This window comes from Condylura cristata, unplaced genomic scaffold (assembly GCF_000260355.1).
Source record: "Condylura cristata isolate star-nosed mole 26May11 unplaced genomic scaffold, ConCri1.0 scaffold00008, whole genome shotgun sequence".
NCBI classification, from domain to species: domain Eukaryota; kingdom Metazoa; phylum Chordata; class Mammalia; order Eulipotyphla; family Talpidae; genus Condylura; species Condylura cristata.
The window spans coordinates 33,947,350-33,974,747 of NW_004567109.1; the positions used below are offsets into that span (position 1 = coordinate 33,947,350).

Consider the following 27,398-nt stretch of genomic DNA (forward strand, 5'->3'; position numbering starts at 1 on the left):
CTTGGAGGCCCAAGCCATCATCCTAAGAAAAGAGATGTGCAGGTTTCAAGCGGGAGAAGAAGCCTTTGCCTGTTTTGCACCTTAGTGGAAATATTTACTTTAAAATGGAGCGCAGCATGCAGTTCTCCCAGATGGGCCTCGGTCTCTGCCTCTGCTGATAGTTTGCTAGCTGACCTTCAGCAGTTTCCTTTCTGTACCTCTGTCTTCCTCCGAGCATGTGCTGTGCAGCCCTGTCCCGGGAAGGCCAGACAGAAGCCACCCAGGCACCATTCTCCCCAGATGGCCCAGCCTTCCTGGACTGTGGATTTCCTATGGGGCCACATTGCTGTCCGCACCTCTATTTCTGTCTGCATTGTTTCCGAATACTCTCCGCCGCCACCTCAGTTCCTCTTCCACATTCTCCCAGGTTAATTTTTGCATCGGCTTTGTGCAAGGCAGCATAATTAAAGGATGTCACATTTCCCTGCGAGAGATAGTTGCACGCACAGCAGGAGACAGGGGATGGAAAGGTTCACAGATGCCAGGGGGTCTCCCTTCTGTACGCCCAAACCCTTCCATTTGATACAATAGGGGCTCTTTATATGGGTTCTTTTTCTTCACTGTTATTAGGTGATTAATCAAAATAGCTTCCCCTTATTTAGTGTGTACTTTGTACCAGACACTGTACTGAGCATTTTATACATCATCTAGTTTCACAACCCTAAAGTGTGTGTGATTAGCTCTATTTGACAAATGAGAAGGAGACTGGAGAGTAACTTGCCCAAGGTCATTCCACTAGTCAGAGAAGAGGCCAACCTTTCTTTCAACCATCTACTTTCCACTTGTCAAGTTCACACATTCCATTTCACAATGCCAGTAAAAGCTCTAATTGTAAACATTTGATTCCTGGGAACTCTGTGTTTGCACCTGCTTGTGCATTGGCCTCCAGGGGACTTTTAAATATAAGAATTCTAGAGCTCCACTTTATAGCCACTGACCAGAAGTCAAAGATAGTGTTCAGGAATGCTCCTTTCAGAAGCCCTCCAGGCGACCGTATTCTTCTCATCATAGTCACCTCGTGGGGACAGTGGCTGGCCCCCACCACAGATTTTCTGCTTTTGTAGGTTTGGAGTAGGCCCAAGGATGCATCTTTCTACCAACTTTCCCAGCGCAGTTCACTCTGCTCATTGGGGAACCCACTTTGATAACGCAGAAGGGAGCAAAGTGAGGAAGAGAGAATTAGTGGAAACTGACACAAATGCTTTTCCCTTTAATTTTTGTTTTTTAAACTCTCAAATTGTTGTTTTGTTTTTGTTTCTGTCTGAGCAAACATTTTAATTAAGAAATAGGAAGGGAGATATGTTGGTGTGGGGTTTGGAGTCTGGCAGCTGGTATCAATTCCCAAGCTTACCACTTCTGAAGACTCTGAACTTCAGTTTGCTTGCTGAAAAATGGAGATGGTAATTGCTGCCTCCCAGGCATGGAATACGTGGCATTTCTGTCTTCATCTCCTCGTCTTACCACTACCTCAGGGAAAGAATTGTGGGAGGCCAGAGCTCCTTTTAGTTTTTCCTTCAGGAAATTACTGGAGATCTGGAAACTAACTACATGGCGAATACATTTTGTGTGACTTATTTAGGCCTGATATAGCTGCTGTTGCCACTTTGCATGCTGGAATGAAGATTCTTCCAGAGAGGAAATGTGAAGTGGCAGTAGTGGGGGCCTGGAGCACCTGCTGGGTCATCTCTGCTTATTGGTGGCCAGGCAGTGACTCGGCCCGGAGGGAAACAATGCCAGCCTTCCGCTGGTGCATGAGGCCAGAGGTCACTAAGCAGAACTTCATTAAGGAAATTTGCAAGCACAAGCTTAGAAGATGGGCATTTTCCCAGAAGGAGGGGGAAGCAGCACACTGTAATTCCTGGGCTGTGGGATGTGTGTGTGCACACTCAGAACATGTCGGAAAGGAAATGGGCTTTGTAACCAGAGCAAGTGGCCCCTAACTCCAATCCTGCTATTTGTTTGAAGTGGGACCCAGACCAGTTTTGGGTTGTGGGTTCCTTTATTTACAATATGGAGATGAACCTTCCCACCCCCATAGGATTAATAAGGGTTTAAATAAGACAGGGCTGTAAAATGGATTGGACCACGCTTGGATCACACCTGCTTCGTACCGCCTTGACCATTTTCATTGTTTCACTGTTTGCTTCTGTATAACATATAGGTGGATAGAAAGGGAATCTAAGATATGAAAATCAACCAAGTCCTATGCCGTGTGCTTAGCCCTTTTACATTCATCATCTTATTCATTTTTCACAGCAGTTCTTTTATGTACCATTCTTCCCATTTTATACAAGGATAAATAGAACAATTAAAAGTTATAATCGACAACTGAGATGGAAAAAGGCACAAATGATGTAAAAATAAACTGTTAAGAAAAAAGCCATAGCCCGAATTCTTCTTACAGCTGGCAAATATAGGAGTGGAACTAAACCAAGTGTCCCTAAATTCATCATTTGAGCTCCTTCTGCCCTTTCACACAGCAAGGAAGCTAGAAGAGCGCCCTCCTGAGGAAGCAGAGTCACATTGTTCTGGGTTTGACTTTTCTGGCCTACAGGAAGCATGTGTAGCTTTGCCTTGGCTCTGAGTTACCCAGAAATGTAATCTATTGGGCTAGAGGATATTAGATATGTATTTATGACTTTTCCTTCTAAGGAGACGAGAAGAGAGGTAGGAATCCTACAGTGTTCAAATAAGCTACAGTGTGCATGTGGGCAAAGATGTATGTTGATAGAGGTTTTTTTTTTTTTTTTTAAGATTTGTTTATGCATACAGAACTGGGGTACAAGCCAGAGGTACAGGGGTGATGAGAGGATTCACCAGAGACAGAGTGGGGAGCAGAACAGGCAGATCGATGAAGTACACTACTGAAGGGAACAGCAGGTGGGTTAGGAGAGGTCTGCTGTGCCATGTGGGTCACCTCCCAGGTGGGGATAGAACTCGAAACGGCTGCAGCTAGCTTGCAGTGCTGCGTCTAACCCATTGCGCCACCAGGGAAGGCCTGATAGATGTTTTTTATAAGGATATTTATAAGGATATAATTAAAACTCACAATAATATCAACGCATTCCTAATTGTTTTTATTGCAACTAATTAGCTCTGTGTGCCTGGAAAACAGGGAAGATTAATAAATATCCCCACATTTTGTGTTCCAGGAAATGGCTTCCTGTCAGGAACCACTCCTCCCCAAATGACTCTCTGATAAGATTCACAGTTGCCCCCTTGTTTACTTATGTCAAGTCCCTACCTTCCAAATTTCTGTGATTAGCATTATGAATCACTAGCTGAACTGTTTCTCTCTACTGATCAATTGAAACCAAATGCTTGCCAAACAAACCTGGTTTAAGATTCTGTTCTTGGCCTTCGCTGGTGGTTCAATAGGTTAGGTAGGACGCAGCACTGCAAACTAGCTGTAACCCCATCAGGGCCAGTTCGATCCCTGGCCCCAGAGGTGATCCACATGGTGTAACAGACCTCTCCTGTCTCACCGGTTGCTCCCCTTAGCAGTGTACTTTGTTAAAGAACACCATAGTGCCTATTAGCATCATGATTTCTAATTTTTTTAAAACATTATTCTTTATTATAAGATTTTCCTTTAAAGGTATTATTGCATAGAAAAACTGGGGTGTAGGCCAAAGGTGAACCCTCACTAGAGGGTTCACCATAAACAGAATAGGGAACAGAACAAGTGGATCCACTGAAATGCACTGCTGAGAGGAGCAGCAAGAGAGACCAGAGATTTCTTTTGTGCCATGTGGGTTAGCTTCCTGCTGGGGATGGAACTCAGCCTGCTTTCCTGCAGGAGGGAGGGCCATTGTGGCAGTAGCACTGAGACTTAACTCCTAGGCCACCAGGGAGGCACCTTTGTTTTTTTGTTTGTTTGTTTGTTTTGTTTTTGTTTGTTTTTTAAAGTCAATTCTACCTGTACAAGCTGGAGCCTGGTAAACTGGCCACATGGGGACCCCTCCATGCATGTCCATGCTTGATCAACCAAAACTCTCCCTAGAAACAATTCTAGAAGACAGAGTCCTGCAGTATTCATCCCTCTTACCTCTGTATTAAAGGTACGGGGGTCTATTTGAGATGGAGTGGTCCCTCCATCCTCTATCAGTGCTCCCTCTGAGAATGGGGCCTGTGGCTGTTGCAGAAGGATAAGAAGACAGGTGACACTTTATCATTTCTCTCAGGTCTGTTCAATCACCCAGTCTCCTGTGTCCAAAGAATAAAACTTTACAAATGCAGGAATTAGATTTCGTGTCTTCTACAAAGCTTGAAACTTCTATATCCTTAGCACTTGAGCATTTTCTCCAAAATCTGCATGAGCTCCCCAAGCCTTTCCACCTGCCCCCACACACTGAATGACCAAGGTAGAAGTTTTAAGTGACATTAAGTTAGAGCATCATTTTTGAAATTTCTCCTGCCAAATTCCCATGGCACTGTAGGTGAGGGGTTCAGTTTTATTCTTGGTACTTGGCGACATGCCAGCTTGGAGAATTCCACTCCTCTCTTAGGGTACTGCAGTACCTGCATCCTTCACCCAGGATGAGGTCATTGTCTTTTGTGGTTAAATAGTAAACACTTTCTGCTTCTTCAGCTTTCATGCTACAGTAAAGTTAAGAGCAGGATTTAAACTTTTACAACTTAAAATTTCCATCCTTCCTGTCTTTAATGTCTCTAAATTGGCAGTTTCCCACCATAGATGAAATTCTATAGTCAAACCTCTTGCTGAGCCCTCAAAATTCTACTATCAAGTCTGAGCATCCATTGCTTTGTGGAATTCCCTTCTCCAATTGAACCAAACCCTATAGGCTGGGGTTTTGTGAAAGAAAAAACTTCCTAGTCCTTAGGAAAAGAGTCTAGGTGGTCATTACACTACAGTGAATTCTACCTAAGCCTGCCTTCATCCAGTTGAGTGTTCTGTATATTCCCCTCTTCTTTTTGTGAGCACATAGGTGTGTTCATATCCACAAGTTTACTTTCCTTTGACGGTTCTCAGACACAGAGATGCTGGTCTTTGAATATTCTCTCTGTACTCTCGAGTTTTGCATACGAACCCTCTGAAGAGACACATTGTCTCTGCTTTCCATATTCTGTCTAGTGAATGGCTGGTTGTCAGGACAACAGCATAGAAGGTGGAAGGTCATTGGTAACCACATGAATTCTTTATACAAACATGACCAGTGGAGATTCCAATATGTGCTTGAAAGCAGTGAAAGAAGAAAAAGATTTCAGATAGATTTACAAACTTGAGATCTCCATAAAAATCAGCTACACATGAAGTCATCCTGCTTCTATTTAAAATTCAGAGGAGAGCGAACTCTGCAGTTGGCCTGTGTGCTTGCAATCGCATCATATTAAGCCCGACTTTTCTAGCACCCTGAGCACCTGACACATGCTCTTGACCGTGTGCCCAGTGGACAACAAGGTGGTTCCATATTGTCTTCAGTCCAGACACGCAGAGTCAATGTCCAGTGCCAATGGAAAGCACAAAGGGGCTCCAGACTCCACAACATCCCTTATCAGTGCGTTTTATGATTTATATCTGCAAGGAAACTGAATCCAGAAGATTTAAGTAACATTTTCTAATTCTTTGAATACTTGGGTAGGCCGTGCACGGAATTAGAACTCAATTCATCCTGACCCCCGAGACCACACTCTTTTCATTATAGCACTCTTTTCTTTATGTAGCATGCTGTCTTGTGGTTAGAAATATAAAATAGGAGAAAAATGAAAAACGTGGACCATTTCTATGGTGAAGTATGTATTTTAAATATCTATGTATGTATATAGTTTTTACCTCATTGTTGATTTTTGTACAGTGTTTGTGTTCTTCCCTCAGTGGATTCCCCCCACCAAGTCACCTTGCACCATCATCATAGTCCCTTGGGCTCTTCCTTCCTACTGCCTCCCCCTATGTGCAAAATGTCTCTGATTTAGAGTTTCCAGTTAATTTTATTTATTGTTGTTTTTCCCTGATCCTTTATTTGAAGAATATATGCTTTAAAAAACTACTTTTCAAAGGTAAAAATTTGAAACAAAGAAACTATGTAATTTAGGAGTCATTGAGAATAAGCAATTAATTTTGCCCTTGGGGGTGAATTTATGTCTAACTTATTTGCACATGAAAGTAGAAGATTGGCTTCATTTATATGAACATAAGACATCTGGTTGGGAAGTGAAAAATTTGGTCAATTACCTGAATCATGTTTGGTCTACATGATAGAAAATTCCCCAGATGTCTTCAGATCACCAGATGTTTGGCTTTGTGTAGTTAATCCTAGACCTACTGACGGTTTTTACTAGAGAGCTTGCTATTTGATACCCTGTAGATTCATCCATTGTTAGGAGGCTGTTATCATTTTGTAAATCAGTATTTTGCAAACACTAGTCTAGACTGGCAAAGTGTTGAGGGGTGATGGGATTAAAATAAGGTCAGTGAAGGAGAAGCATTTATTTTTTAAAATTGTTCTTTAGTTTAAGATCATCTCCTTCCTAACTATGTGGTAATAAATGTTCTATAAATGATCTTCATTTTAGGGTTGGTTTAGAGTGAATCTATGGACTAAATAAAATAGGGAGAAGCCTATGTCAATCCCCCCCCCTTTTTTTTTAATGTGATATTTTTTCTTATTCTGAGTTATCAGAAAACAAAGCTGTGAAGGCCACTGTTTTAAACCTGGTAATATCTTCAGCACAGTGTCAGCTAAAATAGTTTCATGTGTTTCCAAATATGCTTCTTCCCCGTAAGTGGGGGAATTCTATGGCATGTGTTTGGGGAACTCTTTGCCTGATTTTGAAAGCATTGGCCATCTTGATAGCAAAGCAGATTTGCTGACAAAATATTTTTTTTTCCTTGAAAATGAGCATTTGGTCTTTAAAATAACTCCTCAGAGAACACCTTCTGCACTTTTAAAACATTTCGCTCTGGAGACATGCTGTGGAGACATGACCATAGGGAGACACTTTCTGTGCTACAAACAGAGTTTCATCACTGTGAATATTTTAACATCCTTCACAGTTTCTGCTGTTTGCTCTCATGACCCCAGATCGTATATCTCCACATGCTGTAACTTCAAGTGTCTCTCCTCAAGCTTTAAAAACTCAGCCCGAATGAACAGAGTCACCTCTGTGTATCCTATACTAGGAATCTAGTCATCGTAACTCCCCAAATCCCTCACAATCCTTCAGTATTTGCCACGTGGCAGACAGCTTTCTCAAGAGCTTTATACTATTACAGAGGGGCTTATTCCTGATAATTACTCTGGAGAAAATTAGCGTTTTTAAAGTCTTTTTACTATAGATGAGGAAACTGTGACACAGAAATTAAATCACAGCCTTGTGAGTGGTAAAAGCCAGGCTCTCCATCCAAGCCTGCCCACCTCCAGCCTAAGCTCCTGAATGTTCTGCTAAAATACCTGCCTCCTAAGAACATGTCTGTAGAAAGAGCTCTGCCCTCACGGTGCTTATAATCTAAAATACAAGAATATAGCACAAGGGAAAATGTCATTTTGTAGAACAGGGTGATGTCATTCCTAGGAACATGCTGTGGGGATGTAGAGGAAGGAGTGATTAATTATCATCTACCCAGGAAAGACTTTTTGGAAGTGGCCTTAGGCTAGGTGAGAACAAAATAGGACATCAGCAATTATCTAGAGAACTGGGTCACTCTGGGTGTCAAAGTGGATGACTTTAAGTTAAAAAGGCTGCCCTCTTAATGTGCTGAATAGTTCAGAATTTGCCACCTACAATGCTGGAATCCACTGGATTTTTGCCAGTTGTCCTGTTCTCTCTGGGGCGTGTAGACCTCCTTTAGATGAGCTTCCTGCTCCAGTTGGGAGAGAGTGCAAAATAACATTGCCACAGCAGGGGGTGCCAAGTGGAGGCTTGGAGTTCAATCTAGACTCTTTCGCCACACTTCGGTGACCCTAGGGAAGCCTCCTCCCTGTCTGGGTCTAGTTTATTCTACTGTAAAACAAATACTTTAAGGTTGGTCGCTCCTAAGGGCCATTCAAAGTCTGGTATCTATTGCTGGAATCTGACTAAAGAAGAAAGGAAGTTGTTGGAAGCCTCAGCATATAGGGATTTCATGGCTCTACACTTGTGTTCCCGGATGTGTCCTACCAGGGAAGTCACCTGCAAAATCAAACTACTTTTCTTTCTATCCATGATTGTCAGTGTGCAATTGAGCTATTTCTCCCTGCCTTCTGTACCTACTGCCACTTATGTACATGATATGATAGAAAGATCCAAGATTTTGGGCTCTGAGAATGCTGCGTTGAAATCCTGATGGTACCCCTCAACAGATAAGTGCCTTTGAGCAACTGTGTAACAGTATGTGTTTTCATTTCAGCACATGTAAAGTAGGAGCTCAATACTAACCTCACAGACTTGTTGCTGTCATCGAAGGAGACAATGACTGAAACTTGAGATTTTAGTAAATGGATTTTTCTACTTGTACATTATCTTCCTAAAATACAGTTTTGCACATTACTCCTTGACTCACTGAATATAATTACTTATTCAAACAATTGGTGTGTTGGCCATCTTGCCTTCCTCAGACTCACTCTGGAAAAACCTGGGCCTTTCACACACAGGTTTTGACAGATAGGTTCACATGATCCATTTAATTCAGACTTGACTTGGCAAGGAGAATTTAAGAACCTCTGTTGCCTGGAGGGTGGTATCCCCAGTGTCTTGCTACCATTGCAGAGCTATTCCTAATAAGAAACCTGCTGAACAGCCGTTTTCTGGGCACCAGCATACACACTGCCATTGACCCTGAGTTAGAGACATGGAACTACTACTGGTGGAATTATGTTATGTAACAGTCTTTTAAATTAACTGTCTCTTCTCCTTACTATACAACTGATAAGACATTGTGTGTGTGTGTGCGCGTGTGTGTGTGTGTGAGAGAGAGAGAGAGGGAGTGGGAGAAGTATTTGTTTCTTATTAAATTGATCTGCCTTATGTCTGACCTCCTTTTAAAAAAAAAAATCCATGAATTCAGTTAAGTAAACATCATGGAAAATTAAGTTCTAGGCACAAAGGTGCTGGGGAGAGGGAAATGAATGCAGACTTAGATGAAATAATCTTTAAGCTATCCCCGTTGTATAAAAACAAACAGAGAGAGAAAATAGGAATGAACTTATCAGTTATGTTCCTTAATCCATTGTCAGCATTATCATAGTCCCTGACACATAGTAGGTACTCAGTAAATTTTTTCTTTAATGAATAATAAATCGTGAGGACATCATAAAGTTTTGTGTTAAATCAGCATTTTAAAATAGAATTCAATGCCCAGCTAAAAGCAGGACTATTTTTAGGTGGCAGATGAAGGGAAATAGCAGGTAAATGCTTCAGAAGATGACTTCTATCATGTTTCAGGTGGCAGGACTTGTCAGTTTTGGATTGTTCATTAATTTTTCTGCTTGATCAAATTGTTCAGGACATGCACAGCTGCCATGAAAGAGCAGGAATTATTGGATTTTTTTTTTTAATTCAGCCTTGTCTAGTTGTGGTCTAAAATATTCCCTGCCTACCTGCCCAAAAGAATTGAGATCCCTAGAGAGGAGTCTAGGTAGGCATGGGTCATGTCTATAATTCTAAAAGTTCTTTTAAAAGTAAGAAAGAAGGGACACAAGGGATGATGATGGAGGAAGGGGAAAACAACCTCAAAAGTACCAGTAGCCAGTATCCTGGCAGCTAGCCATATTCACAGAATGGTCTTGTGTCTTGTTCAGTGAGATTCATGCTTTGTGTGACTCTGAAGGTCCCCCGAATCAGACTAAGTCATACCATTCTTTGAAACCCTGCCAGCATCATGTTCTGTGTGAAACAACAACAGACTGTGATAAATAACCACCTGCGTTTAGTGGAACTCCAGCCTATTGTCTGGCAGGAGCACATTCCTGCTTTCATTCCTGTGCTTCTAACCTGGTAGATGCGGTCTGGAAGGACCCAGAGGTCCTCTCTGTTGGCAGGACAGAGTGTCACTCAGCACTGTCCCAGCCAATCTAGCTGGGTCTGTTGACATTGGCAAACAGAATAAGGGTTGGTGTTCCAGTGCCAAGCTCCAAGGAGCCAGGGTCGCATGCCACCCACGCCCAGACCTCTCTTTGGCATTTCCATGGGCTGGAGCCAAATCTCCCCCTGGGTCTCATCTCATGTTTGTAGGAATACAAAGGAACACTGAACCTTCCAGTTAATACAACACCACCACTGCCCCAGCCCCTTCCTGGAGAGGATAACAGTTCTGTTGACCATTATAATGCATTTTCTGTCTCCCAGCAATCCACACGGTCATTAATTTCTGCTGCTGACGTCAGGAAAGAGGATTATGTGTGTGTCTGAAACTGTTCCCAAAGTGCTCATTAGTCATAGATAATTGAAAAACTGGTAGGGGAAGATTTGGTTTAATAGTAGGCCCCGCTGTGAAGAGGGCCTGGAGGAGCCACCTGATAATTGCAGCTCCAGCTTGGACTGTGGACACTGAATATGCCGTCCGAGGGGGAGTGTAGTGGACATGAGCCCAGCGCCCTCAGAGCAGGGGTTTCTTTTTTTTTTTTTTTTTAAAGATTTATTTATTTATGCATACAGAACTGGGGTACAGGCCAGAGATATGGTGGTTGAGAGGATTCACCAGAAACAGAGTGGGGAGCAGAACAGGCAGATTGACAAAGTACACTGCTGAGGGGAGCAGTTGACAGGATAGGAGAGGTCTGCCACACCATGTGGGTCACCTCCGTGGCTAGGGATTGAACTCACACTGCAGTGGCTTTTGAGAGCTTCATAATGCTGTGCTTTCACCATTGCACCACCAGGGACAGCCCAGAGTTGTGGTTTCTTTACAACCCAAGGTGAGAGTGTGTCACAGGGCCAGAAGCCAGACTCTACAAGAGAGTAAGGAAACATGCCTTGGGGCGCTTTCCTCCTCAGGTTGAGTAGCAGTGAGTGTTTGGGAAGGGTATACAGGATTCTCCTTAATTTAATCTTGCTTTTATTTTAACTTCAGTTAGTTCACTTTGTTCACAAAAGAAATGAAGGGCCATGGGAGAGAAGAGGCACGAATAGTAGAGAAGACTACCCTGTGCTGAACCCCAATCCTGGCCCTAATATGATTCTCTGTATTTGTTTAAGATTTCTCTGGAAGTGTATGTGCTAGCATTTTTGCATCTTTTAGAAAAAAATCACAGATGGGATCATCCTCTGAACACTACTCTGCCATTATTTCTCTATCCAGAGAAAAGCTGTTCTCTGTTTTCCTCCAAGAATGTATTTTCACAAACAGTCCTTCTATTTTCTTTGTTACTGTTCTAACATGAAGTCATATACCACATCTTCTTTTGAAGCCTACATTCATCACTAGTCTTGATTGTTGTGAGGATAAAAACTATTTCCCATCCTTGCCTTTCTGCAGGTTTATCTTCTTCAAAAGTAAGCAGTGCCCAGAGCTATTGCCTGCAGGCCACCTTGCATTAATTGGCTTTCCTTACCTTGCCTGAGGTCCCCTGCTGCCTGTCCTGTCCAGTTAGCCACTTCTCCACTCCTCCCTGGTGCTCTTTTTGCCAGTGCATGAAATGCCTCCAAATCACTGAGCCCCTTGGGGCTCCCTGCAACCAACCTGCTGCTCGCCCTAATGGCATCCATTTCCCGAAAGCATTCCAGATGAAACAGCAATCTGCCACCTGTCTTTCCAGATCAGACTCCATGTTCCCTTCATCTTGATTTCCTGCTCTGCCCTGGGTCAACTTATCTGTGCAAACGTACCCTATTTTGTAGCATTTTCTTCTTTGTTTTTAGAATCACCCTTTGCCGGACTACTGTGTGGGCCTTTGAGGCAGAGATCCCTCTCTCTCTTAGACCTCAGCAAAGGATAGGTGAAAACAAATGGGAACCACTGTTATCTCTGTTATATTTTTATTATATGATTTTTATTAAAATATGTGAGTGAATGGCTAGTGGAAGATGGCAAGAGTGTGGGTGCTCAGGCTGTGAAATCTTGACTAACTTGGGGAAAACCAATACTGTGGTTTATTTAATTGTTAGGTGAAAGAAAAGCAAAAGGAGAGTTATTTTGGGAAAAGTTGTCAAGTTGCCCTAAAGCTTAGCTCCGACAGCACCACCAGTCCCCTCAGTGCAACTTTTGCTGATAACCCCAGAGTGTTACTTGAAGAGGTGATTTCTCAGAGATCCCCACCTATTTCTATCATCCCGTTTCATGCCAGCTGTTTCCTTTTGGGCTCTAGGTAAACAAAAGCCTCTTCCTGCTTGGAGTCCAGATAGACTATTCCTGAAGGCTTTGGTTGTGATATAAAGGAGGAAGGTTAATCACTGTGCATATTTATTTTCATTCCTAGGCCACTGAACCGAAGAGAAGCCCTGGCCCACTGCCCTAGCTTGAGGTCTCTGGAAACAGATGCTTGCATCAGATTTGGGGATATAAGATAATATTAGGCGCTGCTAGCTGTGAAATAAAGGGGCAGGGAGTAGGTCTGGGAGAAGTTGAATGACGATGCAGGTGCGGTCTCAGAACACCCTGATGCCCTAGCAGAGGGCTCTGGAGTGAGTGGGGCCCCCAGCACTCTTCTGCTCCCAAGCCAGTAAATCACCAGTGTCACTGCCTTGAGAAACGCAGCATCTGGACACAATAGCCTGCAGGTTCTGGTGGCTGCAGACCCTGTGAGTCGCATTCCCCTTTCTGGGCAGCAAGCCTGGCTTCAATGGGGATCCAGGTTGTAACATCTCTGTCTCTAGCCTGCTCCCCATATCCAGGCAACCACCGTGACCTGCATTTCTTGCTCCATAAAATCTTTCATATCTGCTTCTGTGTCTGTATCTCAGTTGCCAACACCTTAATGAAGGCCCTCATCTTTTCTGTTTGAGTATGTAATAGTTTTACAACTGTTTTTCCTAACCCCATTCTGTCCACTGCTTCTGTGCCCCCAGAGAGATCTTTAGAAATATGCAAATAGAGTCACCTCATGCGCTGGCTCAGTGGCGGCCTTTGTGACTAAATTCCAACACCTCGGTCTGGATCACAAGGCATCTTCTATCCCTCCTTCCCTCTCCGGTCATGCCTCCCCTGGTGACAGGCTCCACCTGTCCTGTTCCCGTTTATTCAGCCCTCTTAGTCTCCCTTCTCACCATGACCGTTGCTTTGCTCAAGATGCTACCTCTTGAGCCTCCCCTGGTGACAGGCTCCACCTGTCCTGTTCCCGTTTATTCAGCCCTCTTAGTCTCCCTTCTCACCATGACCGTTGCTTTGCTCAAGATGCTACCTCTTGAGCCTCCCCTGGTGACAGGCTCCACCTGTCCTGTTCCCGTTTATTCAGCCCTCTTAGTCTCCCTTCTCACCATGACCGTTGCTTTGCTCAAGATGCTGCCTCTGTCGAGAAATGACACACATGGTTCTGTAGCCTCTGATGGGAACTCAGATCTCCTGACTATAAGCCGGGCACTTTCCCTGCACCTACTCTCCAGAGGGTTTGTAAGACTATCCCATCCTGCACATCCTTTTCCTGTCTTCAACCTTTTTGATGAAAATTGTACCCTTTAAGTTTTCACTGGACATGAAAGTGAAACCAAATATCCATTTTGACAGTCTTATGAAAATCAACCCTTTAAAAAACAAATCAAAGTTCAGTGGACATGATTTCCAAAAGGTACTACTTTTTCAACATACATGTTTGTTCTAGAAATACTTCTCTTGACCCCTTCCTTTCTCTAAAAGTGTTTTTTAAAGTAGCTGAACCAACAGATAGTGTAATGAATGAGAACACAAACTTTGGTATCAGTTAGTGACTCCAGGTCATGGGCTTCAACACTTGAGCTGTATGCATTTTACTTTCCAATAGGAACTTGACTTTCTTGATCTGTCGGTGCAGTGGAGAAGGTAATAGTACTCCTCATACAGTATTACTTACTTTGATACTCAAGTGACAAAATATGTGGAATACGTGGCACAGAATGGGACTGTAACCTACTGTGTTCTATATTAGACATAAGGGCATAGTTAAGATGATGCCCACAGCCTAACATCTGGTACATACTAACACTGGTACATCTCTCCTTGAGATTTCTGCAGGTTTTCACCTTCAAAGCACAGTAGAGGTCTCCATTCTTTTCCCTATCACTTAAGCATCTTAAACTTATCCACCAGCTAGCATGGTTCAATAGAAATATTTGAGCCACTTACATAATTTAAAAATTTCTTGTAGCTGTGTGAAATCAAAGGGAAATGATTACAGTTAATTTTAATATGTTTAATTTGATATGTCCAAAATATAATTTCTACAGTGTTAAAAAACATACTGATCTATTTTACCTTCATTTTTCTATATGGAATTTTTGACCTCTAATGTGTGTTTTCTACTTAGAAATCTCAATTCAGACACTGTTTTCATTGTAAATATTAGCTTTTGATTTCCTAATGTTATAAGGGTAGATTTGTTTCAAATATGCATAAAAGTTGATCAGTAACTGAATTGAGTATCAACTTTTAAGTTGAAGTGGGAAGGAGTTAAAATTAAATCAAAGAAAAAAAAATAGTTCTTAGGTACTTTGACCACTTTTCAAGTGTTGAATCCACATTGGCAGCCACCATATTGGACAATAAAACCCTGGAGCCAGAGCACTGGTTTCCATTTTCTTCTTTCTTGTCTCAGCTAAGCTCTTCAAATTCAAAATAAAAAAAGAAACTCATTACCTAAAATGGAGAAAAATTGTTTTTGTACAGGTGCATTGTTTCCATTTAGAGGAAGTTAGCTGAGCAAGTTACCACCTGTCTCCCACTAGCCTCCACCCCCAGAAGTCTGGAAATACCTCTGCTTATTCCTGAAACTGCATGGAACAAATAACAAGTATCTCGGGACAGTGCAGATTGCTGACCACACACTCAAAACCTTAGAATCTTAGAGCTTAGAAGAATCTGGGCACACCTGTGTGTCCACAACTCCTACCTTGTTGCCATGCAGAGATACTCGGCCCTTCCTCGCCAGGTAGAATGAGAAGGCCACAGACTCTGTTCAATACCTGGCAACAAATGGAGTACTTTTTCTCTTCTGACTTTAAGCTTCTCTGTATCCTGCTCTCATCTCTGTAACTAGGTTGGAGACAAGGACTACCTTTTACAGCATCACGGTGCCCACACAAAGCAAGACAATCAATAAATTCTTAACTGAAGGCCTGACTGACTTCAGGAATTCAAGGTCACTTGAAATACCAGGGTCGCTGCATTGCACAACTCCAATGAAGCACCATTCAGATTGTATTCTATGGTTGTGCAAGTAGAAGCCTTGTAAAGTTTACAAGGCGTACACTGGGCTCTTTCCCAATTGAGAAAAAACTTTAAGAAATTCTTTATTGGAAAAAAAAATAATTCCCTCCCTTATCCTTTGACAGGAAGCAACTACACAAGTACACTTTCTCAACTTCCTTAAGAATGGTTGTTTATCAAAGAGTACATGTGGATATGTGAATATGTGTGTGTGCTTCTGTACATGTTTGTGCATGTATGTGCAAGGTTGCTAGAGAACTGCACTTTTAGGAAGTCCATTTGGAACAGTTTGACTGTTTTAACCTTGTCTTCACAAGCCCTATGTATTTATATTTTGGGAATTTCCCATGAATGGAATCTCTCCAGCTTGAAAGATGCCTCAGAACTCTTGGCTGTGTCCAGCACTCTGGAAAATGACCTTTGCGATCAAAGGCATGTTCCTAAGCCACCAGATGAGCATGGGGTCTCTGTGACTGCATGGTTTCTGTCTTCCTGGTTGAGGAGATGCAGAGGCAGGGGAGGGAGCTGAGAGTTTCTCCTAAGAAAACCTGTTGTTTGCCTTTGTGTTTTTCAAACTGACAGGTGTTTATTTTTTCTCATGTCTACCCAGGAAACCAAGTGCTGCCTCCTGGAGCTTCTCTTGGAAATGGGCTCACACCAGAGGCAGCGAAAGACCTTGGCCTCCCTGCTGGAATTGCAGTGTCTGCCTCCCTTATTGATGCCCACGCAGGAGGACTAGGTAACCTCTCACTCCATGTCCACACTCACACTGCAAATAGAATATTCCTCACCACCTGAGACACTCCTTTTCTGTCTTTCTTTTCAAGAAAAGCTCAAGGGCTGGTGATTTAAGACATAGGGGTGAGAAGCCTTTTTCAGTTAGGCATTTAGATAGAATTATAGAACTGTTCATCAAATATAAAATTTATAATTGTATTAGTTTTTCATACAGAATAATAGAAAATGTTGATCTGAATAGCTATCAGAATGGTCCTTTGGTTTACTGAACATTTGAAACATCTATATTTACTTCCAGCTAGCGTGTATGCTTATGGTATACTTATCAGCACGGTTTTCTCGAAAGGTACAAGTTTTACATGTTTTCACCGAAGGCCAAGTTTTAATCGGAAGACAGAATATGACACAAGAATTTCACTAACTGCAAGAAAGTATGATGACTGTCGTCTTTTCCCTTCTCGTAGGGTTTTTGTGATGGCTTATACTTTCAAATATTTCGTACTTAAACTACACCCATGTCTTTTCTCCTAACCTTTCTTCCTAAAAATATTTTTTAATCACAGTTCATACTTCATAAGATCAATTCAAAGGGTCTGTTCTCAGAATAGAATGGAGTGGAATAAAAAAACATCATAGTATGACATCATATGCTAAGAGTAACGACTGTTTTGTGGAATGTAAATTTTTTCTGTATTTTGGCCTGTGTATACTGGCATAAACAAGAAAAGGATATTTCCCCTCTATGGAGCATAGTCAAAACACTGAAAGATTTCCTAGTCCATGCATCATGTTACAAATTACATTATCAATATATGTCATCCTCCTACTGTTATCTTTCAAAAACTTAAATTGAATTGAGATCCCAGAACTCTTTCCATGTAATTACACCTCCGCATTTTTTCACATGTCCAGAACGCAGGTTCTCTTTCTCTCCAGCTAGGTGATTACTGCTGCAACTCTGCATAACCTTTCAAGGCACACTCAAATTTATTTAGAAATTCTACAAATAGTACATCTTTTAGCACCTTTACCTACCCCTATTGAATAGTGATCACACTGTGCTTTAATTATCAATGTATCTGTTTTTCTTTTCCATTAGACTATGAATTCCTCGAGGGCAGGGTGTTATAAAATTTAATGTCCATAATTAACAATGGACCGCACTGGTGTTGAGCTTTATGACAGGTTCCTATAAGTGTTTGATACATTTATTAAATGAATAAAGTCACATTAAGAATAAGGTGAAATGTTCCCATGTTTATTGCTGCTTTATTTACAACTGTAAATTGTAAATTTATTTACAATTGGAAAGACATGGAAACAACCCAAATGCCCAAAAGTAGATGACTGGATTAAAAAGTTGTGGTACATATACACAATGGAATATTACTCAGAAGTCAAAAAAGAAAGAAAACACATGCCTTTTGTAGCAATATGGATAGAGCTGGAAAAGATCATGCTTAGTGAAATAAGCCAGAAGGAAAAGGAGAAATACCAGATGGTTTCACTCATAGCAGGAGTATAAAGGACCAGGCAATAAAATAATAATAATAATAATGAACAGCCATATACCAGAGACATCGGGGTAGAGTGGGGAATGAGATAAAAATGGTGGGGGGAGGGAAGTACATTAGACTATGGTGATGGCACATGGGTGATCTAGTGATGGGAAGCCCACGATGATTACAACTGAGATGGAAAAAGGCACAAAATGATGTAAAAATAAACTTAAAAAAAAAAAGAAAAGAAAAAGGTGAAATGGCCTTAACTTATAGAGGAACATTAATGTTTCCTTATGGTACAGATTATTATTATTTGTTAAAGATTTATTTATTTATGTATACAGAACTGGGGTACAGGCCAGAAGGATTCACCAGAGACAGAGTGTGCAGAACAGGCTAACTGATGAATTACACTGCTGAGGAGAGCAGTGGGTGGTTCAGGAGACGTCTGCCGTGCCATGTGGGTCACCACTGGGACGAGGATTGAACTAATGCTGAGGTGGCTTTAGCTTCTTAGTGCTGTGCTTTAACCCGCTGCACCACCAGGGAGGGCCCCACAGTACAGATTAGTAAGGAGCATCCAGTTCTTTTCCAGAGTCCATGGACTTTTAGAGCAAGCGAGCTCTTGTGGACCTTTGAACATGCTGCCCTGTTCATCTTCCATGTTCGGGTGTAACACAGAGCCTGATAAATAGTAAACAGCCGACAACCCGCATGGGTTAGCTGGATGCTAGACAATACTCTTTACCTTTGTGGTGTGTAATTCCCATTTAGGTATATGTGGTGTGTGCTTTTGATTGGAATGTCATGATTTTGGTTTTAAGAACAAGCGCAAAGAAGGTATGTGGGCTAGACTGGCATGGCGTGTCCTGTCCCCACTCTAGATCATGTTGAGCCAAGGGAGATTTCTCTGTCACGTGTCTTCAGTTGCTCTGGGGTGAACATCTCAATCAGCCACTTTCACCAGGTGACAGCACTTGGCTTGGACCACCTTTGGCAGGAACAAAGGGGTCTACACCCTGGGGAGCTTCACACTCTCTGCTGTCCTTGTCCATTTCACAGGTGACCAAACATGCCTTCTAACTTCTCCTCAGGCTCACTGCCCTCCACAGGGGAAAGTAATTCCTGTGTGGCACTTGGTATGTATAGAAACTTGGGGAGGGTTGGTTGAATCCCCTGGGAAGATTCCAGGACATTAAATGATCTTCTTTCCCTAAGTCAGAGATGATCAGTGACAGAAATTGTACCCGCAGATGCTTTGGTCGAGACCTTTTGCTCCCTTCAAAATACAAATGTTCTTAGGTTAGTGAATTTCCTGTGTATTTTCCAAAAGTAATTTCCTTAAATGGAAAGATAGAATAAGGACCTTGTTGGTTGTGTTTTTCAGGTATTATTAGCTATAGTGGTCTCTGTGCTATATATTACATCCTCCTGACTTTTCTTGTAAGTTTTTCAGTTTTTCCCTTTTCTCCTTCCCCCTCCTCACTCAGGTACCTAGGGTTCTTAAAAGACTGTCTTTGGGGACAAACAGTGGCTAAGAGAATTCTTAGCAGCTGTGGGACAATAAAAACCTACTTCACAGTTCTAATCTTCGCATACCTTCTCTCTCCTCTTCTTTTTTTCACCTTACAGCCAATGCAGGATTAGGATATCTGAACAAAAGAAGAGAAATAAATATTCAGTCACTTCTCTCACATTATCTATGCTTCTATCAGGTAGTAGAAATGAAAGGCCTGGGAATCTTGAGACAACCATCTACTCCCCAACTGCTAGAGATGTGTATTAAATGTTTGCAAACTAGCAGTTACAGGCCTACACACTAGGGGTTAACAGCAATGAGCAGAATACAACTGCGCTCTTTCTAGAGGAAAGTTCTAGTTGTTCTTTCCTGGCCTGCATGTTTGTAACTTAACAGTACATAGTACAGGTTTGAGGCATCTAATCCCTCAGACATGTTATGATGCTATAATAATGAACATGGAGACTGAAGATGGGTTTAAACTCCTGTTCTCCCTGTACCTGTATTTTGTACCTCCTGGCACTTACATTTCCTCCACTATGATGAGCAAGCAGTGCCTCCTCACAGATTGGTGATGAAAACTGAGATGCATGTAGGTAAAGTAGTTGGTATAGTGTCTGGCCCACAGTGGACACACAGTAAGAGAGGCCTTTCAATAGTTTCCTGGATTCATAATGCCTGACACACTGTAGGAACTTTATTTGTGGGAGTTCTCTGAGTTACTAGCCTAGGAAGAAGTGTTCCAGGAGAACTATCTTCTCTTTGGGTAGGCAGTTGGAGAAGACCCCTAGACACTGCCCTCCATCAGCCTTTCCTGATTCTGCCTTATTTGCCTTTCTGGACTTTCTGTAACAGAATGCAGAATCTACTGCTGTAAGATGCTGTTGAGTCAGAAACAACTTGAGTTCATGGTCAAATGAGGCCATGTAAAAGATTGCCCAGTGCCAGGCTAAGAAGCCAGCACTGGAGGTCAGTATTGCACACCATCCAGGCTTCACACAGAGAAGCCCTGACCCCAATGGTGCCTTCAAATGCTGACCTGATATGACCTACCTCGGACCCCACATTCTGATATTAGGAGGGTCTGCTTTGGAGAAATCCTCTTGGGCATATATTCTCAAGGAAGCCTGGGCTGGGAGGATAAAGATCAAAGAAGCAAGTACAACTCTACTCAGGCTTTTTCCAGTTCTGGACAAGAGGAAGAAGTACTTTGTGGGAATAAAAAAAAAAATAGAAAATAGAACATTTTGTTCTTAAGGTGCTGGTTAGTAACTTCTCTAGCAGACAGGCAGAAGATAGGAGTAGCTTTGTTTGCTCTTCGTGGGGGTGGTTCTGGCCAGGGCTCCTGCTGCTGATATTTTTCTAGCTTGTAAAAATAGTATTAACTTTGTTCCAGGTCTGTTCTTGGCTCCAACATCCCAGCTGTCCTGAAAGGCAATAACAACCTGATTTCTGTCTCAGGCCTCTCTATGCTCAGTTTCTCTTTATCTATCAGATGAACTCTTAATCATCTATCAAGTTTTCAACCTGGTGCCCTCTCTTCTGTGTCCCTTCCCTGTCTTCCCCAATCCATTTATGCATTCCTTTTACTACTTTGCTCCCACTATTTCTCATAGTGGCATCCATTACTGTAAATGTCCAGTTTTGTGTATGCAACATTGTCGCATTTTTTAGTCTAAACCCTTGGAGAGAAAGCACTGTGTCATTCCATCCTCAGATCCCAGCAATAAAAGCACAGTACTTTCTACTTGGAAAACTCTTAACATATTCATAGGTTATGAATGAATGAATGCATTCCCTCCTTTGAGGCATGAGCATGGCAACTGAGACTTAGAAAAACTTCTCATTACAGAGACAAGCATCCCTATATAATAGAAGCACCTGGCTCCTTCTCCTTGAATTATAGTGTTTGAATTGAGCATTTGGCTCAAACACTGCCTAATCCATTCCTTGATATCTGAATGGCACCTTTTATTCCTCTGTTTCATCAGCAGGTACTGGCCAAGAATGAACTGTGTGCATAGGCTTAGAATTGTTCTTTGATTCTAGAGTCTAGATTCTTTGCCAGATGTTGAATTGGCTTAAATAGGTCATCTGGACCAGATGTTAAATTGGTTTAAATTGCTCATCTGAGTTGCAGAATCAAACCAAAATGAATAATTTCTCATTTTGAGCTTCTTTTATTCTTTCATTTTTAATAGCAAATGAAATTGTTTAGCTAGTCCTGCAGAAAGAGTTTCTAATTCATGTATCTTGTTCCAGTGAGCAATCAAACCTTTGGACTTCTTGTCTCACCATTATTAGTGATCTAGAACATTGATTCTCAAAAATGATTTTCATATGCTAATTTTTGTCCCATTGATCAGATGAGAAACTTGGTTCACAAAGGTTACCTAACTGCTCAAAGAAAAAGTTAGTAGTAGTTGTAGATGCATGATCTAAACCCAGGCCATCTGTTTCCAGAACTCACACTTCTAATCTCTATGATCTGTACTGAAATGTGATCCAGTCTACTCTTAAATTGGAAACAAAATTCACTTGAGTAAAAAATGTTAAGAAACAAAAGTCTTTCAAGAAATATTTATTCATGACACATTTTACTGGGTGAAAGGAACATAAGATGAATATTAGAGAGAACTGGAGTTCTAATAGAGAAAAAGAATCAAGTAAATAATGACAGTTGTGTGTGCCAAGTATGAAGAGTTTGGGGAAAACATAGTGTGCCTAAAATTAAGACCTACAGAACTATGAAAGAATTCCTAGAAGTGCTGTCTGAGGATTTCATTGCAATATTTCTTGACCTTCCATTGCTTCTTCGTAGTGTATTTAATCATTGTAACATTCAAACTTCAATTAGAATTTATTTCTAAAATAATAACAGAATTAACAAAAATAATAGAACCACTGTTTTTATAGGTATCACTACTGTTATGACCATTTTTACTTTCCTTCTATATGTGAAGTGTTCTGCCCAGCACTTCATATACTTTATCTCTTGTACTTCACAATAATCCTGCAAGCTACAGGTTATTTCTCAGTAGCAGCTAAAGAAATTTTAGGCAGAAAAAGTAACATTTACACAATCATATAACCTAGTAGTGGGGCAAGCAAGATGTGAATTTAAGCCTCTCTCCAAAGCTCATGTTCTTTTTCTCTGTGCCAGTCTTACTCAACCAGAGGTGATTTTAACATTCCATCCTCTCTACTAGATATAACTGGAAATATCTGGAGCACTTTTTCGATTCATCTGGGATAAGAAGGAATAATACTGGCATGTGGTATATAGAGAATACAATGATACATCCTATGCAAAACAGTTACCCAGATCCAAATGCCAATAGCTTTGAGGATGAGAAAGGCTATTCTCTAGCAAACCACTATAGAAATGGTATCTTCCTTCATCAATGCAATTTATTTCTGTGGAAGCCAAAAAGCAGCCCCAAATAAGAGTTTCAGTAATATATTAGGACTTGTGAAAATTTATGTTGTAGAATGAACTCTGTAGTACACATAGTTGTGAAATGGGAAAACAGAAGTGACGGCTGAGGAGTAGAGAGGGCAGGGGTCCCACCCATCTATCTTACTAGGAGTCTGGTCACAGCAGACCAGTTGTCCTGCTTTGAACACATCGTACACATTCCTCCTCCTCACCTCTGCTCCTGCTGTTAGCCTTGGGGAAGCCTCCCCACCACTCCCCCAGCTTACCCCATGGGTCATGCTCATTCTTAATGTTATTTCCACCATGGAGACTCCTTCAAACATAACCCCACACTCAAAAGAATGAATCACTCCCTCCTTTGGGTTTCTGCAATACTTTACACCCTTTCAGTTTCCCCAGTAAATCATGTTTGTATGCCTATTGCACATAGAACCCTTAGAGTCAGCTCTCTGACATCCGTAAGATAATAAATGGGAGAGGATTTTTTTTTGAAAGATCAAAAACAAGGATTGCCAGATCTGGGTGAGGGGCCTTGAAAAAAAAAAACAGCTTCCTAGGTTCTACCCTGCCCAAGATCCTGAGTCTCAATGTCTGGAGTGGGGCTCAGAAAGCCACTCAGAAATTAAAGGTGTCTACCTGGTACTCAGAGGTGATGGTCTGTGGGGCAAGTTGGCACTGGGAACACAGGTAGAGGAGCAGTGGTGATGCACAGCTGCCAAGCAGGCAAATCAGAGGAGAGGGAGCCAGGTCTAGGTTCAAACTGGGAGCTGGGGGTGAGAGGGAGGGTACCCACTATGAAAGAGAGGGTGAATCTAAAGAGGCAGACAGTCTGGAAGGAATGGAGGGGGATTAGACAAACAGATAAAGTCAGTCAGGAATCTGGAAGGAGAAAAGCCGTGTCAGTGTCTGAGCAGATAGAGCCGTGCAATTCCAGGAGTTCCTGCCTGCAGGTCGGAGGTGGGAGGGGAGAGGACTCAGCTCCTGTGGCTTTGCTGTTTTAAGTTGAGATTTGTATGGAGGAGAATCACTGCTGCCTGAGATAACAGCAGCTGCATAGGTGGTGGTAGCAGCTCGTGTGACTCAGGGGCAGAGAGATGTAGGGGAAGAATCGTTTGGGGTTCCCTGTTGCCAGACCCCTAGACCTTCTGTGAATTCTGTGCAGCTCTGGACTGCAACAGACTGGACTTATCTAGGAGACCAGACATTTACCCTGTGGTCAGGAAACTAGGAGGAATCTGGGGCTATAGACTGCTCCCCCTATCTACTGCTTTCTGAATCTTGGCCCACACAACTCATGATATTGAGATGTGAACCTGGCCAGAAATACTAACCTCTTTAGTTCGCTACACATGTTCCCTATTGAATAACAAGTAATCATCTTGTACTTTAGAACGAAAAGGTGCTCAAGGATTTTCTATACCAATTTATTCAATCTGCAGATGACAAAACTGAAGCCCCCAAAAGTGAGTCATTCAAGGTGAATGACTCAAATTCTGTCATAGTTAAAGTTATATAATGGGCCTCCTAATTTGTTGACCAGGGACCCTGTCTCCATTATGCCTTGTTTCTAAAATAGGGAAAGCAAATGATTCTAGGTTCTGGGACTCTATCAGTTGTGGGGAGCAAAGTTAGATCTGTTAGAGCAGGCAAAGAGTGTGTGTGCGTGTATAAGTATATAGTGTTATATATGCATTATGTGTGTGCGTCTATGCCAATGGGTGTATTGTAGTCCCCTGGCAAATGGGATACCAGTTGGTATGTTTCTGGTCTACACATTAGATCCCAGTGAATGGTTATAGTAACTATCAAGAGAGACCGTTAAGTAGGTAAGCTAGTTGGAAGCCACATGTGAACAAATTTCTTTGTTTCATTGTTACAGTCTATACTGAGCTCTAAAGAATCACTTCCAAAAACTGACAGTAATGAAAACACCTGTTCTTCAAGTTCATTCTGATGAACTCAAAGCAGTTATTTTTCTTTCACTTACCATTGATTAAGCACCTACTGTGTGCTGATAATCATGCTAGGGACTTAATTTTTCAGTATCATCAACTCACAGCCACACTGTGAACCACTGTTGTTTTCTGTATTGAGCATACAAAGAAATGAAGGTATTGCCCCAAGGTGGCATTTTAATAAATAACAAAGGTGGGATCAGTGTCCATGTCTTTCTGACTCCTGGAACTATTCACTTTCTCCTACTTGCCCTTAGTATTGTGTTCATGTAATTTAGTTAGGTCTGTGCCTTTCACCACATTAGTCACACCTTACTCAAACATTTATTTGTGTCTATAGCAGACATTTTTTTTGGTATATTTCTAAGTTCATTTTATGGATGGTGACTTAAGATACAGCGTGGTAAAGTGACTTTATAAAGAATAGTTACAGCAGCACAGGTTTCTGAGGCTCTATCAGTCATTGGGAATAAGACCAGGTTTATTACAAACCAGACTAGCTGTTTTTTGACTCTGTTGTGGAGAGATCATTAATATTATAGTTGATATTGATTTTGTTGATAAATGTTGCTATTAGTCTCATTTCTATGGCGAAATGGCATTTTCAAACTACTATTCTGTTGATTTTACCTCCTTTTAATGGTTGTACAAACTGTCACTAGAAGAGGTAAAGGTATTTGCCTGAGGTTACAGGAGCAGGAAGGTTTGTACATGAGACTCAACCACCTCTCCATGATTTCCAGTTTGCTGAAGTGCAGCTTTTGTTTCAAAGAGGGGAACACATTCTACCTAGTAAATGGAACAGAAAGCCTTGATGCTAAAAAGAGCCATTGCCCAGAATTCCTAATTTCAAGCAAATCTCTGACTACATCAACCCCAGGACCTTAGCTGGAATTCAGAGGGAATTTTCAACCAGAAGGTTCCATTTATCCTCTCAGGTATTTACAAGTGACTGAAAAAGATGAGCTGCTGTTTTCCTTCGTTGACCTTGGAAACACAGAAATCACACAGAATAACACAACCCCAGGTTCTCATACTGACAACCACCTGCTAGGGGTGCTTTCCACTCCAAATTAAAAGGTAGAAGTCTGATATAATACAGCACTTGCATCACTACAAAAGTAGGCTTGCCCCAAAGGTCTGTTTTTGTTCATGGCACAGAATATCAACACACAGTCCTCACATGCACATAATAAAACTCAGGTTTTATTATGCACAAAATAAACTCATGTTTTATCATGCACAAAGTTAACTCATGTTTACTTTGGGGCTTCTACTTCAGCAGCTGTTGGTGGGGCAATGCACAGTCCAGTTATGGCCCCTGGAGGCACCTTCACATCTCAACTGCAGGCTGCTCCTTTTCCTCTCTCCATTAGCCTGGTTAATTTCATTGTTTTCGATGTTCCCTTATCTGTGCATTCATATAAGTTGTTATCAAGAGCAAAGGGAAATAATATTTTTTATTTCCCTACACTTGAGGGCATCTTAAGAATTGCAGTCAGTGTAGGAAAACTAAAGGGAAAATTTCTTGGACTATAGAAAAAGCTCACTAGTTGCCAGTCATATATTCAGCAAAATCTTCCCCCCACTCCAAGTGTCTGTAACTCTAGTCCTATCAGGCTCTGTACTGTGATACTTGGCTTCTGAACACAATGCCAGTGAAAGAATCTTGAGCACAGTAGTATGACATTTCACTCTCTCATGCCTCATATTCTGATATCTGTTATTGTCTTTTGTGACTTTTGTGAAAGGACTGTATCTCTCCTCCTTTCTTTTCACCACATTGTGTTCTTCAAATCCCAGCAGAATGTGCAGTTTGCTCATGTTCCCTGGATTCTGAGTTGTTGAATATTCTTCCAGAACCCTTTAGAATTCCTGTGCTGCCATTCTTCTAAATTCATTTTGCTGGTAGCAGTGATGAATATTCCTACATAACTTCCCTTTTTTTTCCATTTTAGTGAGAAATTACTATTTTCTGGAGACTGAGGATAGAAAAAGTAGAAAGACTACATGAGAAGTTAGATTATTTACATTATTTCCCATCATAAATGAATTATAGTACAGATAACCAAAAAGGATTATGAAACTTATAATGGTTTTCAAATTTAGGTATACATGTCAACCCAGAAGTAAGCTAAAATGCTGAGTACTGGGTCACCACACCCAATACTGCTGTAGATGCTGACAGTAGATTTGACTCCTGGCACCTGCATCTCTTCTCTGTATCCTGCCTCTACTGCCCTGATGGACTTCACCACTAAGATCTTAAAAGATAGCACAGGAATGACCTAAATTCATGTTGATTACAGTTAACTTTGTCCACAAAAAAACAAAACTGAGCCAGTTTAATTAAAAAATCTACATTAAAAAAAATTGTTTCAAGAGCAGATCAAAAAGGGATCTTCTAATCTGGCATCATTCCCATGCCTAAGTATTTAGCTGGATATGGACAGCTTGGTGACTGTGTACATTCTTACCACTCTCAAATGTAGGTAAGGACAAGACTGACCTAGACTCAGACAAGCTGGTGTGGTAGATAGACAGGAAAACCAAAGTCTGACTTCACCTCTCTCCTCTTACCATTTTATAGTTCACCCATACCTATGTTAATTGAGTAAGCCATGGACATTTTTTAATGTTAAAGGAACAGAAAACAGTCTTTGAGTGAACTGCTCAGGCCTAGGGAAAGCTAAGTGTCTTAAAGTTTGTTTAAAGAGTATGTGTTAGGTTGTTGATCTGTTCTTTTTCAGGTTCCTGGGCTACATTTAGCCAGGAGACTTAAAATTGTCCTGACCTTGTGACTCACCACTGTGAAACCCTGAGGGGAACTCTCCCACCAGTATCAATAATATGAGGGAAAACTTTACACACCTGCTATATTCAGGCCTTTCACAGCTGAGAGTTGTAAAGAAAAGCCACCACAATTTAGATCTGT

General features: G+C 41.5%; 1 protein-coding gene across 11 annotated transcripts in view; it reads left to right on the forward strand.

Annotated features, from left to right (window-relative positions):
* The window catches only part of FGGY (FGGY carbohydrate kinase domain containing), a 364,051-nt gene that overhangs the window by 157,811 nt on the left and 178,842 nt on the right, over positions 1-27,398 (forward strand). For all 11 annotated transcript variants that reach the window (XM_004679054.2, XM_012722677.1, XM_012722676.1 and 8 more), the window contains one exon: positions 15,921-16,049. In XM_004679054.2, the coding sequence (XP_004679111.2) occupies positions 15,921-16,049 (129 nt within the window). The remainder of the gene's footprint in view (positions 1-15,920; positions 16,050-27,398) is intronic.